At 47.1% G+C, this 17,238-nt stretch overlaps 1 protein-coding gene across 1 annotated transcript in view; it reads left to right on the forward strand.

The window, feature by feature from the left end:
* Positions 1 to 17,238, forward strand: part of SYNE2 (spectrin repeat containing nuclear envelope protein 2) — a 407,300-nt gene that overhangs the window by 325,082 nt on the left and 64,980 nt on the right. The window contains exons 93-94 of the mRNA XM_060261546.1: positions 4,786 to 4,944; positions 6,786 to 6,955. Coding sequence (XP_060117529.1) covers positions 4,786 to 4,944; positions 6,786 to 6,955 — 329 coding nt within the window. The remainder of the gene's footprint in view (positions 1 to 4,785; positions 4,945 to 6,785; positions 6,956 to 17,238) is intronic.

The raw sequence follows: 17,238 nt of genomic DNA on the forward strand, positions 1-17,238 counted from the left end.
TGAGCTGTATAATTACTTCATTATGTATTACAATGTAGTAATAATAATAATAGTAAGAAGAAGACATTGGATTTATATCCTGCCCTCCATTCCGAATTTCTGAGTCTCAGAGCGGCTCACAATCTCCTTTGCCTTCCTCCCCCACAACAGACACCCTGTGAGGTGGGTGGGGCTGAGAGGGCTCTCCCAGAAGCTGCCCTTTCAAGGACAACCTCTGCCAGAGCTATGGCTGACCCAAGGCCATTCCAGCAGGTACAAGTGGAGGAGTGGGGGAATCAAACCTGGTTCTCCCACATAAGAGTCCGCACACTTAACCACTACCCCAAACTAATAGAAATAAAGTGCACAATTGTATCATCCCGAAACCATCGCCCCCCCCCCCCCCCCCGCTCCGGTTTGTAGAAAAATTGTCTTCCACAAAACCGGTCCCTGGGGCCAAAAAGGTTGGGGACTGCTGCTTTAAAGAAGGCCATCTCCATATTGTGGATGTCCCAGACAAGAATGGCTCTTCTTTAAGCCCTCTCAAGAGTTCATGGGCTTTGCAACATTTGAACTGCAGGCAGCCTGATTTGTTCAGCGCAGCACTACCGAAATGAAGAGAAGCAACCCCCCCCGGACTCTGATCTCCGTGACCTAGATTACAATTTAGCGGTGGTACAGTTGGACCAGCCGAATGTGTACGGCAGGTAGCGTGTTAGAGCACAAATGCTTTGCAATAGCTCCGTCTGATTCTAAGTCCAAGGCAAAAGAAGCTTCTGGGTTTTTTTCAAACATCTCAAATTGAGCCATTTTAATACAGATGGCCCAGCCTAGCCTGATCTCATCAGATCTCGGAAGCTAAGCAGATTAGTACTTGTATGGGAAACCACCAAGAGAAGAGCAGGGTTGCTCTGCGGAGGAAGCCAATGGCAAACCCTCTTGAACGTCTGTTGCCTTGAAAACCCTACTGTGTCATTCATAGGTTGGGTGTGACTTGGCGGTAGGGTTGCCGAGTCCCCCGCGGCCTCTGGCGGGGGACTGTTTTCTAATGTACCATAGAGTTTTTCCTCCCAAAATGCTAGAGCATCCAGGGAAACCATAGAGTTTTCTCGGAAACGCCTAGAGTGGCCACCACGATGAACCTCCCCTGCCGGCCCAATGTGGACCGGCAGCCCTACTTGGTGGCATTTTCCAAAAGCACCCAGATCTAGAAAAACTTAGCAGGTGTGCAACTGAAGGCATATCATCAGGGCTTTTTTTCTGCAGGAGTCCCCATGCAGCAGCCTTGTGCTCCCAGGCCAGGCGGTATGGCTTAACATGCAAATGAACTCCTGCCGGGCTTTTCTACAAAAAAAGCACTGCATATCATCATGTACACTGCAATCCTTATCCCCCCCTCTCCCAAAACAACCCAGCTCCATGTGGGTGGGGAGCCATCATGACCACCTAGGGCCACCCCAACCCCTTCCTTTGGTACTGAGCTGAATCAGGACCAACAGGTGGTTTTGTTTTCTTTGCACTGAAAACATTAAATCAGTGTCTTCCATTTCAGTTTATTATTATTACAGTCATTGACCAGAACGTGTACGTCATTTAGAACAGCCTTAAAAGTACCCTGTAAAAAGTCCCACAAAGAGTCTGCATGTTAAGATTAGATGACTTGAGGGTTATAACAGTAAAAAAAGAATGTAAAAGATTATTATTTAACCCTTTAAAGCTTTTAAAAAGTCACTTTGAAATTTGTTAAAAAGATTTACAGTTTGGCCTATTTGTCTCGCATTTTGCGTTCTTTATAAACCTGGGAACAGGACCTAACCACCTGTCTTGTTGTCTGGTGGTTCCTATCTGACAGAAGATAATCTAATTTGAGTTTATTTGACTTGCCAGGGAACCCTTCCAACAGTGGGCTGATAATTTCCCTTTGGCTCGCCATATGAAAAGAACAATTAAAGAATATATGCTCCAGAGAATCTATTTCAGATCAGGAACAGGAACAGAGCCTAAGTATATAAGGAGTCGCTTTATACTTCCTCTTTATACCAGGGACATACTCCTAGCCTAAAGGTAGCATGTGCCATCGAGTCCCATCTGACTCACAGGAGCCCCATGAAGTTCCACCTCTTGGGATTTTCTGGACAAAAGATGAGCAGAGGCGATTTGCCATCGTCTCACTCTGCATGGAGCCCCAGCCTTCCTTGGGCTCCCATCCAAGCTACTTAGCTTCTGGGCTCTGACAAGGTCAACGTATTCTGGGCTACTGGGGCTGCTACAGTATGGTCCCTGTTGTTATCTTAAGTAATAACACTTTCCGTTTGCGAAATGCTTGGCCTTCTTTGTTGCATTTCGAGTCTACAACCAGGGGTGGAATTCTAGCAGGCGCTCCTTTGCATATTAGGCCATACACCCCTAATGTAGCCAATCAGCCAAGAGCTTACAAAAAAGAGCCTTGTAAGCTGCCGCAGTACTGCAGTCGGAGCCCTCTGCTCACGACCTGAGTTCGATCCCAGTGAAAGCTGGTTCAGGTAGCCGGCTCCAGGTTGCCTCAGCCTTCCATCCTTCCGAGGTCGGTAAAATGAGTACCCAGCTTGCTGGGGGGAAAGCGCAGATGACTGGGGAAGGCAATGGCAAACCACCCCATAAAAAGTCTGCCATGAAAACGTGAAAGCAACATCACCCCAGAGTCAAAAACGACTGGTGCTTGCACAGGGGACTACCTTTACCTTTTTAAAGCCTCATGGCGCAGAGTGGTAAAGCTGCAGTACTGTAGTCTGAACCTTTTGCTCACGACCTGACTTTGATTCCAGTGGAAGCTGGTTTCAGGTAGCCAGCTCAGGTTGACTCAGCCTTCCATCCTTCCGAGGTCGGTAAAATGAGTCCCCAGTTTGCTGGGGAGAAAGTGTAGATGACTGGGGGAGGCAATGGCAAACCACCTGGTGAAAAGTCTGCCGTGAAAACGTTGTGAAAGCAATGTCACCCCAGAGTCGGAAACGACTGGTGCTTGCACAGGGGACTACCTTTTTACCTTTAAGCTCTCAGAGGATTGGCTACATCAGGGGCGTGTGGCCTAATATGCAAAGGAGCTTCTTCTAGAATCCCACCCCTGGCTACAACAAACCTGTGCAGACTTCAAGACCTGAAACTTAGTCTGTGCGAGAGACCTGCAGAGCCCATCTTCCGCTCTGGCTCGCTGCCCCTGACCAGCTGCTTTGCGAATCAAGAACCTTTTAAACAAAACACTTCAGACAGCAGTGTCGAACTCTGAGCTGATCCCCCCCACCCCACACACACTGAAAAATATTTCACCATAAAATGCCCTACGCACGAAAGATGATAAATGAACACACACACACACGTTCGCTGTCAGAGAGACGTGCCGAAGCTGGAGAGTCAAAAGAGAAGCGCGTCTTTTACAAACAATGGATGAACAAAAACCCTGGCCTCTGTAAGCATTTAAAAAACTGAGGCTGTGCAGCTGGTGTGGAGTACCGTGGAATTAACCGGCCAGATGCTCTTGCAGGAAGAGGTGGAAAAACAAAGAGGGCAAATGTATTCTAGGGTCGGTATGGGTAGGTCAGGGATTTGGCGCAGGCCAGGCTAAAATCTTCAATACAGCACAGAGGCACATATGAGAATGTCAGCACTCTCAGGATGGAAACGCACATTACCTGAATGCATAGCTGTTGGTGAAAATGGCAGTCTATCTAGCACATGCAAGGAGCAGTGTTCGTTCTCCCTTCCTTCTAATGACACTGTAGGTTCACTTGAGAGAGAATCGCTCATAGGGATGGGCGAAAACTGGGAGGATGGACGTTTGTGGTGGTTCGTGAGAAACCATGAATCCTCACGAACCGTTTCCGTTTTCTGAACCAGTTCATTGGTTCATGAGATGGGGGGAGCTTCTGCGGGGGGTTTCAACAGGTAGCCGTATTGGTCTACACTTGAACAGCTAGGTTTAAGTCCAGTAGCTCATAGGGATGGGCACAAACTGGAGGATGGAAGTTTGTGGTGGTTCATGAGAAACCATGAATCCTCACGAACCGTTTCCGTTTTCTGAACCAGTTCATTGGTTCATGAGATGGGGAGAGCTTCTGCGGGGGGGCTTTCAAGAGGTAGCCATGTTGATCTGCACTCGAACAGCTAGGTTTGAGTCCAGTAGCACCATAGAGACCATCAGGGGTTTCTGGGTATAAGAATTCAAGAATCAAAGCTCCCTTTGTCAGGTGACAAAGGGAGTTTCGACTCTTGGAAGCTCATACCTCTAAAATCTTGTTGGTCAACTGGACTCAAATCTAGCTATCCAGCAAAGCTTTGTGACAGAGTAGGGATTGGAACACAGCTCTTTGTACTCCATCCATAATTTTATAAACTTTCTGATACTGGGGACCCTCAGGAAAAACATGAGGTGTACTGGGGAGGTGGGGGGGGGGGGTGGTCCGCAACAGTAAGAGGAGTTGACAAAAATCAATCCTCCCTGTCTTCTGTTAGTGGAGAATTTATTCAGGATGCAACTCACTCATTTTTCTGGATCACATTTGCAGCACATAGTCCAACCAGATGGGAACAACATGGTGGCTTCTGTGTTTTTTTAATGGGAAAAAATTAAAATAATTTATTACAAAAAAAAATTTATTACAAAGAAACAACACCACCACCAGTGGCTTGAGAATCTGCAATGAAACCCTGATCTTTCAATGGAAGGAAACTGAGTCATCTTTCTAACAATGCAGCCGTTTGAATGGTGTTTGCAAGTTTTGTCTGCGTCTCGAGGCCTAGGAGAATAGCTGCCCTGCTTGTCTGCTTCTGTAGGTTTCTCTACGCAAGCAAGAGATCGAGGACCGACTCAACGCCTGGATTGTGTTCAACGAGAAGAATAAGGAGCTCTGCGCTTGGCTGGTGCAAATGGAAAGCAAAGTGCTACAGTCAGCAGACATCAGCATCGAGGACATGATAGACAAATTGCAGAAGGTGAGCAGACTTTTGAGACCCCATCTGTAGGGCCGCAGCCCAGCGCATGCCAGCAAGTGGTAGCAATGCCATGGCTTTGAGGGTCTGAATAACAGGGGTGCTTAAAAGGGTTTAAATGTCAGGCCCGCCTTGCAAGTAACTCTTTTCCTGGTCTTTTGTGGTGAGCCGGAATTGCCTCTAAGAGACCAAATAGGGAGATGATGATATTGGATGATGATAGTGGATTTATAGCCTGCCCTGTACTCTGAATCTCAGTACGGTCACAATCTCCTTTACCTTCCACCCCTCCGCCTCCACAACAGACACCCTGTGAGGTAGGTGGGACTGAGAGAGCTCTCAGAAAAGCTGCCCTTTCAAGGACAACTCCTGCAAGAGCTATGGCTAACCCAAAGCCATTCCAGCAGGTGCAAGTGGAGGAGTGGGGAATCAAACCCGGTTCTCTCAGATAAGAGTTCACTACACCAAACTGGCTCTCATGTGCCCCCCCCCCTTCATTTTAATGCCATAAACATAGGTGGGCAATTCTAAGTGGAACAGTAACAATATCTGACGATAAGACATTTTTGTGGGATTATTTGCAAGGTTTCTCAGAATTGCTAAAAACAAAGCCAATTAAGTTAACTTTAAAGACAGAGAGTTTAAAGTAAGGCCTCTTGTTTACATGAAAAGATAAACCAAGAATTATTTCATAGATAAAATTATTGCATAGAGTTCATATAGTTTTATTCAAATTGTAAGCTTTCATATCCTTCCCCGAAATTAAACCCAGACAAATGCTGACCATATCAACTAAGCTTTTTATTTATTTGTTTTATCACGGGGTGGCCAACGGTAGCTCTCCAGATGTTTTGTTTGCCTACAACTCCCATCAGCCTCAGCCAGCATGGCCAATGGCTGGGGCTGATGGGAGTTGTAGGCAAAAAACATCTGGAGAGCTACTGTTGGCCACCCCTGTTTTGTCACATTTCAATCCCCACAAGTGGGCTGAGGGTGGGTTACAACCAAATAAAAACAATTGAAAACGATTAAATTAAAATACAGTAATCTAAATTTAAAATCTAATACCGTAACTGCCAAGATGGCAATTAGTCCAGAAAAACTCCCAGATGAGGCTTGTGTGTACACCCAGATAGATCAGAAAGTTGGGCAAGTTGACATCAAAGACCACTCGTCGTATTCCAGTCTGGTCCTTGTATCTGTCAAACAACTTTATTAAGCTGTATGATAATTTGCTGCTTACCCTCTAGCTAGATATATGGACTGTCAGCTTCCATCTCAGTGTATCTGAAGAAACGCGTATGAACACAAAAGCTTATACTTTATATAAAACTTTATTGATCTTAAAGGTGCCACTGGACTCAAACTTTATTGTACAAATAATGTGTGTTTGTGTGTGTGTGTATATATACACACACACACACACATTATATATACATATATATATATGTATATATATGTGTGTGTATATACACTTACATACATAGATAAATACATACATATATACACACATATATATAAAAAGGTAAAGGTAAGTCCCCTGTGCAAGCACCACTCGTTTCCGACTCTGGGGTGACGTCGCATCACGACGTTTTTGCGGCAGACTTTTTACGGGGTGGTATGCCATTGCCTTCCCCAGTTATCTACACTTTCCCTCCAGCAAGCTGGGGACTCATTTTACCAACCGCAGAAGGATGGAAGGCTGAGCCAACCTTGAGCCGGCTACCTGAAACCGCCTTCCGCCAGGATCGAACTCAGGTCATGAGCAGAGAGCTTGGACTGCAATACTGCAGCTTCACCACTCTGCGCCGCGGGGCTTCTGATACATATTCTTTCTCCCTTAGGACTGCATGGAGGAAATCAACCAATTCAGTGAAAACAAGCTGGTCTCTCTAAAGCAAGTGGGCGACCAGCTGATCAAGGCCAGCAACAAGAGCCGCGTGGCCGAAATCGACGAGAAACTCAACAAAATCAACGATCACTGGCAGCACCTCTTCGACGTCATTGGAGGACGGTAAGGAAATGAAAGGAAGTTGGACTTTGTCACTTGGTAGTAGACTGGAAATGGGGCATTCCATTCAGACAATTATATGCAGAAGGCAAATGGCAGGATGCTCTTAGGGCTGCTTCATTCATTATATTTTTAGGTGTACATCAGACTCCCATGTGGTATAGCGGTTGAGTGCTGGGTTAAGATCTGGGAGACCCGGTAGAGTTGCTGATCTCCAGGCAACGGAGACCAGTTCCCTTGGAGAGAAGGGCTGCTTTGGAAGGTGGGCTGTATGGCATTATATTCCAGGGCTCACTTTGTAGCAGGAGCCTTCTCTGATGTAGCCAGTGGTCCAAGAGCTTACAGGGTTCTTCTTACAGGGCCTACTGTAAGCTCTTTGAGGATTGGCTACATCAGGGGTGTGTGGCCTAATATGCAAAGGAGCTCCTGCTACAAAGTGAGCTCTGATTATAACCCACTGAAGTCTCTCCACTCCACAAACCCCACCCTCCCCGGGCTCCACCCCCAAAGTGGCCATGAATTTCCCAGCCCAGACTCGGCAGACTTAGCTCCCTGGGGTTCAAATTCGCATTGATCTGTGAACTCAGTGGCTTGGCCTAGGGATCAACGCTCTCTTTCAGTCTGTTTTAAGGTGCCTTGAACCACAAGGAACTGATCTCACAGGATTGTGTGAGGACAAAATAAATGAACCAAAGAGGCAAGGGCCATATATGCTTCTCGGGCTTCTTTGGAGAAAAGGTGGACATTTTAAAATGAATGAATGGGTCTAAGAGCAGGGCTTTTTTTTGTAGCAGGAACTCCTGAGAGTCAGTTTGGTGCAGTGAGCCAGTTTGGTGTAGTGGTTAAGTGTTTAGACTCTTATCTGGGAGAACAAGGTTTGATTCCCCACTCCTCCACTTGCACCTGCTGGAATGGCCTTGGGTCAGCCATAGCTCTCGCAGAGGTTGTCCTTGAAAGGGCAGCTGCTTTGAGAGCCCTCTCAGCCCCACCCACCTCACAGGGTGTCTGTTGTGGGGGGAGAAGATATAGGAGATTGTAAGCTGCTCTGAGGTCGTGGCATCTGGCCCCATCACACCTTGGCAAATAGAAGGGGAAGACATGGAAGTAGTGACAGACTTCACATTTCTGGGGTCCAAGATCACTGCAGATGGTGACTGTAGTCATGAAATTAAAAGACGTTTGCTCCTTGGGAGGACAGCTATGGCGAACCTGAGCAGTATAATAAAAAGTAGAGACACCACCCTGCCAACAAAAGTCCGTATAGTAAAAGCGATGGTATTCCCAGTAGTAATGTATGGCTGTGAGAGCTGGCCCATAAGGAAGGCTGAGCGCAGAATAATAGGTGCTTTCGAGCTGTGGTGCTGGAGAAGACTCTTGAGAGTCCCTTGGACTGCAAGAAGATCAAATCAGTCACTTCTAAGGGAAATCAACCCTGACTGTTCCTGGAAAGTCAGATGCGGAAGCTGAAGCTCAAATACTTTGGCCACCAAATGAGAAGGGAGCACTCCCTGGAGAAGATCCTGATGCTGGGAAAGACAGAAGGCAAAAAAAGAGGAACGGCAAAAGATGAGATGGCTGGACAGCGTTACTGATGTAACAAACACGAATTTGAGCAGACTTCAGAGGATGGTGGAAGACAGGAGGGCTTGGCGTGACTTTGTTCATGGGGTCGCAAAGAGTGGGACTCAACTGTGCGACTGAACAACAACAAGCTGCTCTGAGTCTCTGAGATTCAGAGTACAGGGCGAGATATAAATCCAATATCATCTTCTTCTTCCTTTGTATATTAGGCCACATACCCCTGATGTAGCCAATCCTCCGAGTTTACAGTAGGCCCTGTACTAAGAAGTAGAAGAAGACGACTGCAGATTTATACCCCATCCTTCTCTCTGAATCAGAGACTCAGAGCGGCTCACAATCTCCTATATTTCTCCCTCCACAACAGACACCCTGTGAGGTGGGTGGGGCTGAGAGGGCTCTCACAGGAGCTGCCCTTTCAAGGACAACCTCTGCCAGAGCTATGGCTGACCCAAGGCCATTCCAGCAGTTGCAAGTGGAGGAGTGGGAAATCAAACCTGGATCTCCCAGATAAGAGTCCGCACACTTAACCACTACACCAAACTAAGAGTCCTGTAAGCTCTTGGAGGATTGGCTACAGCAGGAGTGTGTGGCCTAATATGCAAAGGAGTTCCGACTACAAAAAAAGCCCTGAGAGTATCATTAGCAATGGATTGACCTCATCTGACTGTAAGAGAAGATCATCAGCCAAGGCCACTGCTGTTATTCCAAATATCACCTAAAGCCAGATTGAAGTGGGTCTCGGGGCCCCATAAATAGATGTTTTGAATGTACATCTAAAAATGTGACATATGAATGTGAATGCTTCCTTCTGAGCCAGCCTGCATCATGTGTGAATAATTCTTACGGCCAGGGCTTCTAGCAGAGGCTCCTCTGCATATTAGGCCACGCCCTCCCGATGTAGCCAATCCTCCTGGAGCTTACAGTAGGTTCTGTACTAAGAGCCCTGTAAGCTCTTGGAGGATTGGCTACATCAGGGGGGCATGGCCTAATACGCAGTGGAACTCCTGCTAGAAAAAGAGCCCTGCTTATGGCTGAACGCTTCGTATAAATCCCAGTAGTGTGGGACGCATGGGGGGAAACCCTAGTGTTTGCATATGGTCCAGGCTTGTACGTGGCTTATTTGCCTTCCTTTGCTAACATTATTTTATTTTTATTATTTTATTTTAATTTTGCGAATTTATAGTCTGCCCTTTCCCATGATGGGCTCAGGGTGGATTGCAATGGAACAGTTAAAATCAAACAGTTAAACAGTTAAAAAACAGTTAAAACCATTAAATAAAAAAATGAAATAAGGCGACGTTGGTGGTATGGACATAATTCACAGGTTGAGAGACAGGAATCATAGATGTCTTAGATGTCAAATATCAAGTGTCGGCCCAGTCCCTGGTTATCAGGACGATAGTCGGTGCAGGGAGGCCAGTTAGATGGTATGAGGACGCCCACCTGCCTCTGTCAAAAGTCTGGCGGAAGTGCTCCATTTTGTAGGCCCTCCAGAATGGTACTGATTCCAGCAGGTTGGGGCCAGGGCTGAAAAGGCCCTGGCCCTGGTCGAGGCAAGCCGGATGTCCTTTGGGCCAGGGATAGTGAGAAGATGTCGGTTGGCCGATCGTAGTAGCCTCCGGGGCTCGTATGGGGAGAGATGGTCCCGCAGGTACGTTGGTCCAGGCTCTAAGTCAATACTAGAACCTTGAAATGGATCCGGTACTCGATTGGTAGCTAGTGCAGACGGCGCAGCAGCGGCCGACTGCCTGCCCGTGCAGGCAGTTCAGTCAGCAATCGTGCTGCCGCAATTCTGCACCCGCTGGAGTTCCCGGATCAGTCCTAAGGGCAAGCTTGCGTAGAGCAAGTTGCAGTAGTCCAATTTAGATATATATTCAAATATTAAAATTTTAATCAGGATTTCCCTCCCCCCCCGCATTTTTGATCCAAGTTTTCCTGGAAAGCCCATCTCTCTGACAAAATGCTTAAATTGCCTTCAGATTAAATTTTTTCAAAAATTTAAGACTGAAGGACAGAACAATGATAATGACAAGAAATGGTGATCGTTATCTATGTCTCACCCCAGTTTCTCACATGGGGATAATGCACTGGCCTGTCTCACAGGTTTGTTGTGCAGATGACCGAAATAACATGTGCAGAGCACTTTGAGCATTTGGCTTTCATGCTATGCAAATGCTAGGCTTTAAGAGTTCTATCGTAGCAAATTCCAAAAGTGGGTGAATTTGGAGTTTTGTATGTGAATGCTGCTGCAGTGAATTTTGTGAATGCCTGAAAATCCATCTCTCTACTTCTCTGGCATAAGCAAGTGAGTAATGATACTTCCCTGGCACACGCAGATGAATAATGACATGTTTGGCCCTCCCACCAGTGTTTTCACATTTCTGAGAGCCAGTGTGGTGTAATGGTTAAGAGCAGCAAACTCTAATCTGGAGAACTGGGTTCAATTCCCCACTCCTCCACCTGAAGCCAGCTGGGTGACCTTGGGTCAGTCACAGTTCTCTCAGCCCAAAAAATAAACCTCACTCACCGCAAAAAGAGCAAGAATGGCCTAGACAATCTTCAGATCACCTGGTTATACTACACCCACTTCCATACGATAATTAATTTACCACATTTGCGGGCACGGTGGAATTCGTATGCAAATATCGAATGCTTACCGGAGTTCAGACATTCGACTTAGAAGAAGATGATATTGGATTTATATCCCGCCCTATACTCTGAGAGCGGTCACAATCTCCTCTACCTTCCCCCCACCCACCCACAACAAACTCCCTGAGAGGCAGGTGGGGCTGAGAGAGCTTTTTACAGCAGCTGCCCTTTCAAGGACAACCTCTGCGAGAGCTATGGCTGACCCAAGGCCATTCCAGCAGGTGCAAGTGGAGGAGTGAGGAATCATACTCGGTTCTCCCAGATAAGAGTCTGCACACTTAACCACTACACCATTATACTTAGTGTAATGTTTGGCTGTAGATTTGGGTCTGTTGATGGCAGCTGATTCCGCCCAGGTTTATGCAGCGTTTTAATCGGTTTCGCTACCATCCTATTTAGACGTAGGCACAGTACAGACAGAGCAAACATTTAAACGGCAGGGAAACCGGTCTAAAAAACTAAGTGGGCCACAGCAGAGCATCCCAGTAAACAACCTGCTTCGCCTTTAAACCCCTAAACAGCCTAAGACAGATGGGCAAATTAGGGAGAGCTGTCCATTTTGTCCTTGAGACGCGTCTCTTCGTTTGCGTGGACAGGCTCCGCTGTGCCATATGGCTCCAGTCGAACGGGGGTCCTTTGGAGCACTTCCATTGTTGCCTGCACATGCTTGGCTGGCGTGGCTCGCAAAGGCTTTGTCTGTGCGCCTCTAAACAGCTGTGCTAGGATGTGCCTCTTTCTGGGAAGGGTGCTGGGAACTCCGTGTCGCTGGAGAGCGAAATAACCACAACGCGGGGACATCTGTTGGAACAATAATATACGAGAATGAGATTCTTTGAAGGCTGTTTTGCATAACAATGATTAAGAATTGAAAGTGCCAAAATAGAAAATGCTCCTGCATAGATGGCTTTTGGAATACAGCTTATGCTTATGGTTGCTGAAAGCTGCAGGATGCTAATAGGGTCTGAACTAGCCAAGACTGAGAGGGAAGGAGATCTTGGAGCTGTAGCAGATAGTTCAGTGCAAGGATGAAAAGGGCAACCAGAATGATTCAAGGGTTGGAACACTTTCCCTATGGAGAAAGAGCTTGGGGCTCTTTAGCTTGGAGAAACGTTGACTGAGGGGTGACATGATAGAGGTTTACAAGATTATACATGAAATACAGAAGGTAGAGAAAGAAGTACTTTCCTCCCTTTCTCACAATACAAGAACTCGTGGGCATTCAATGAAATTGCTGAGCAGTTGGGTTAGAACGGATAAAAGGAAGTACTTCTTCACCCAAAGGGTGATTAACACATGAAATTCACTGCCACAGGAGGTGATGGCGGCTACAAGCATAGACAGCTTCAAGAGGGGATTGGATAAGCATCTGGAGCAGAGGTCCATCAGTGGCTGTTAGCCACAGCTTATTGTTGGAATTCTCAGTCTGGTGCAGTGATGGTCTATATTCTTGGTTCTTTGGGGGGGGGCACAGTGGGAGGGCTTCTATCCCCACTGGTGGACCTCCTGATGGCACCTGGAGTTTTTGGCCACTGTGTGACACAGAGTGTTGGACTGGATGGACCATTGGCCTGATCCAACATGGCTTCTCTTATGTCTTTTTGTTGATGATCTTGACAGGCTGGAAAACTGGGTTAAAACCAGTAAAATGAATTTTAACAGGGATAAGTTTTAACAGGGATGGCTCAGGCTAAAGCTGAATCCAACGAAGATGGAGGTTCTCTATCTGAATCCAACGAAGATGGAGGTTCTCTATCTAAGTCGCAGCGGCCTGGGAAGGGTGATTCCTCTACTAGCCTTCAATGGGGCACCATTGACGCCAGCGTCAAGGGTTAAGAGCTTGGGAGTGCTCCTGGAGTCCTCCTTAACTATGGAGGCCCAAGTAGCAGCCACTGCCAGAGCTGGGGTTTTTTTTCATCTTCAGCAAACACGGCAGTTGGTCCCCTACCTTGAGCGCAGCGACTTAGCAATAGTGATCCATGCCTCGGTCACCTCAAGAATCAATTACTGTAACGCTCTCTACGTGGGGCTCCCCTTGACTCAGATTTGGAAGCTGCAGCTGGTGCAGAATGCTGCAGCCAGGCTACTAATGGGGCTTCCTCGTCAGGAGCACATTCAGCCTGTGCTGAGAGCGCTGCACTGGCTGCCTGTTGCGTACCGAATCCGTTTCAAGGTCCTGGTATTAACCTTCAAAGCCCTCTATGGCCTAGGACCTACCTATCTGCGGGACCGCCTTGCCCCACATGTTCCCCAGAGAGCACTGCGATCAAGCTCTCAAAATCTTTTGCCTGTCCCTGGGCTAAAGGAGGCTAGGCTCAACTCCACTAGAGCAAGAGCCTTCTCGGTTGTGGCCCCAATACTTTGGAATACCCTTCCAGAAGCCATCAGGGCCCTGCGGGATTTATCGCAGTTCCGCAGGGCCTGCAAGACTGAACTGTTTCAGATGGCATATGACATCTAATGAGAGACGGCTGCCACCACATCTGGATCCATAGTGCTTTGATTACTAACTGCCCAGGATCTGTGTGCGTGAGAAAGAAAATATTATATGATCTGCCTGATGTAGCACCATTGTTATTTATCTGATTGTTTTATTGTTTTAATATTTAATGTTTTGTTTACTGTCTATTTTACACTATTAGCCGCCTTGAGTCTGTATGGAATGGGCTCCCGCATATAACATAAATAAATGATTGAATGAATGAATGTGAAGTTCTGCATTTAGGTAGGAAAAATCCAGTGCGTGGTTATAGGATGGGGGAGACTTGTCTTGTCAGTAGTCTCTCAGTAGTCTAAGATCAAGGGGTCTTGGTGAACCATACGCTGAACATGAGTCACCAGTGTGATGTGGTGGCTAAAAAGGCAAATGCAATTTTGGGCTGTATTAACAGAAGTGTAGTATCCAAATCACATGAAGTGATGGTATCGCTTTACTCTGAGCTGGTAAGACTTCGCCTGGAGTATGGTGTTCAGTTTTGAGCACCACATTTCCAGACAAGCTGAGGTGGGTGATAAAGATGGTGAGGGGTCTGTAGACCAAGTCCTGTGAAGAAAAGTTAAAGGAGCCGGGTGTGTTTAGCCTGGAGAGGAGATAGCTGAGAGGTGATAAGATTGCCATCTTCAAGTACTTGAAGTCCTCTGTCACGTAGAGGATGGTGTAGAATTGTTTTCTGTGGCCCCGGAAGGTAGGACCGGAACCAGTGGGTTGAAATTAAATCAAAAGAGTTTCCGGCTCAACATCAGGAAGAACTTCCTGACCGTTAGAATGGTTCCTCAGTGGAACAGGCTTCCTCGGGAGGTGGTGGGCTCTCCTTCCTTGAAGGTTCTTAAACAGAGGCTAGATGGCCATCTGACAGCAATGAGGACCCTGTGAATTTAGGGGGAGGTGTTTGCAAGTTTCTTGCTTTGTGCAGGGGGTTGGACTAGATGACCCTAGAGGTCCCTTCAAACTCTATGATTCTAAGGGTTGTCATATTGAGGATATGAAGGTCGGACCTGAACCACTGGGTTGAAATTAAATCTGAAGAGTTTCTGGCTCAGTATTAGGAAGAACTTCCTGACAGAGCTGATCCTCAGTGGAACAAGCTTCCTCACAAGTTGGTGGACTCTTTGCTTCCTTCTGCATAACAGCTTGTTTTGCAAGGCTTGCTCAATAGCATAGCAGTGACAGAGCAAAGCCTCTATTTTCTCTATTGGCTGAGGCTTCTCCCATAGGAAGGAAGGGGGGAGGAATAGTTTGCTTTGCCAGGCTCTCTCAATAGCATATTGAGCCAAGCCTCTCTTCCTTCTATTGGCTGAGGCTCCCCCCCCCAGCCTCCTGAGGAAGGAAGGAAAGAGCCAGAGGTTCCTTTGCCCAGTTCCTGGATGCCATGGGAGAAATACAAGTTGAACTCGGGTCATGAGCAGAGCTTGGACTGTAGTACTGCAGCTTTACCACTCTGTGCGACGAGGCTCCTAAGCAGTTTACATCATTCCATTTTGTCTTCACAACAACTCAGTGAGGTAGGTTAGGCTGAGAGGTTGCAACTGGCCAGAAGTCACTGGGGCTTTTTCCACACTAACCTTGCTCCGTGGCAGGCTTTTGTTTCTGTCCGGAGCAAGCTAGCGATTTCACACCTGCTGCCCTGCGCCACCATTTTGCTCCAGGGCAACCCGCGATTTGCCGCACAGCAAAAACAGGTTTCCGTTGCTGCATGCCAAATCGCAGGTTGCCCTGGAGCAAAATGGCGGTGCAGAGCAGCTGGCGCTAAATCACTAGCTCGCTCCGGACAGAAACGGAAGCCTGCCACGGAGCAAGGTCAGTGCGGAAAACGCCCCGGTGAGCTTCCACAACAGAGTGAAGATTCGAGTCCGGCTCTCCCAGATTCTAGTCTGACATTCTGACCACTGAGGCTTGGGGTGGGGGTGGGGAGCAGCTACTGCTGAACAGTAGTAAGCAGTCAGGCCTGGTGAGTTGTGCGAGTTGTATGGTGACAAATTGCCTGGCTGTTGCTTGCTGCTGCGCCTGGCCCTTATAAGTCCTCCCACGAAGAAGATGATGATGATACTGAATTTATAGCCCACCCTTCACTCTGCACCTCAGAGTCTCAGAGCTGCTCACAATCTCCTTTATCTTCTCCCCCCACAACAGACACCCTGTGAGGTGGGTGGGGCTGAGAGAGCTCTCACAGAAGCTGCCCTTTCAAGGACAACTCCTACAAGAGCTATGGCTGACCCAAGGCCATTCCAGCAGGTGCAAGTGGAGGAGTGGGGAATCAAACCCGGTTCTCCCGGAAGAGTGCACACACCAAACTGGCCCTGCCGCTCCCCATACCTTTTCCCAACTGAAACCAAGAATTGAAGGGAGGCAGTACTGTTGTGGTTGCCTAGCAATAGATCCATAACTAGCTCATTTTGCACCTGAGGCAAGAATATAAAATTGCGCCTTTACATTCATCGTGGTTATTGTGGTGAAAATGGTAAACACACAAATGACAAGGGTAATAATAACGCATTTATTGATTGATATAGTATTTCTGCAACCCTCAGCTTTCTGTGCCCACTCGCCTTGTTACAGCTCTGCCTAGCAACAGCCACTGAGGGTACCTGTTTCTTAAAGTTACAGGCCCTCCTATCATCATTTTTAGGGGTTTCAACCCTCCTAATCTATATGTTTGTTTAGATTTGAGATTTTTCTACAAATCTGGGGCTTTTCTCAGATTCGTAGAAAGATGACCGTGGGCTCCAATCTCTGGATTTAAGTATACGCAAATAGGATCATGTTGAGAATTAGGTAGTGAAATCTGAATTGACAGGGGTCATTTTGTAGAAAAAGAGGTGCCAGAGCTCATTAGCACAACTAATTTTCATTACTTAGTTTGGTGTAGTGGTGAAGTGCGCAGACTCTATCTGGGAGAACCGGGTTTGATTCCCCACTCCTCCACTTGCAGTTGCTGGAATGGCCTTGGGTCAGCCAGAGCTCTCGCAGAGCTGTCCTTGAAGTTGTCACCGCATCTTTTTGAGGTGCGGTGACTAGAATTGTACACAGTACTCATTTGGAATACTGTGTACAATTCTGTTCACCGCACCTCAAAAAGGATATTAAAGCATTGGAAATTCTGTTCACCGCACCTCAAAAAGGATATTATAGCATTGGAAAAAGCGCAGAAAAGGGCAACTAGAATGATTAAAGGGTTGGAATATTTTTCCTGTGAAGAAAGGTTGAAACATTTGGCGCTCTTTAGCTTGGAGAAACATCGACTCAGGGGTGACATGATAGAGGTTTACAAGATAATGCATGGGATGGAGAAAGTAGAGAAAGAAGCACTTTTCTCCCTTTCTCACAATACAAGAACTCGTGGGCATTCAATGAAATTGCTGAGCAGTTGGGTTGGAACAGGTAAAAGGAAGTACTTCTTCACCCAAAGGGTGATTAACATGTGGAATTCACTGCCGCAGGAGGTGGTGGCGGCTAAAAGCATATCCAGCTTCAAGAAGGGATTGGATAAAAATATGGAGCAGAGGTCCATCAGTGGCTATTAGCCACAGCGTATTGTTGGAACTGTCTGGGGCAGTGATGC

This window comes from Heteronotia binoei, chromosome 21 (genome assembly GCF_032191835.1).
Source record: "Heteronotia binoei isolate CCM8104 ecotype False Entrance Well chromosome 21, APGP_CSIRO_Hbin_v1, whole genome shotgun sequence".
Lineage (NCBI taxonomy): Eukaryota > Metazoa > Chordata > Lepidosauria > Squamata > Gekkonidae > Heteronotia > Heteronotia binoei.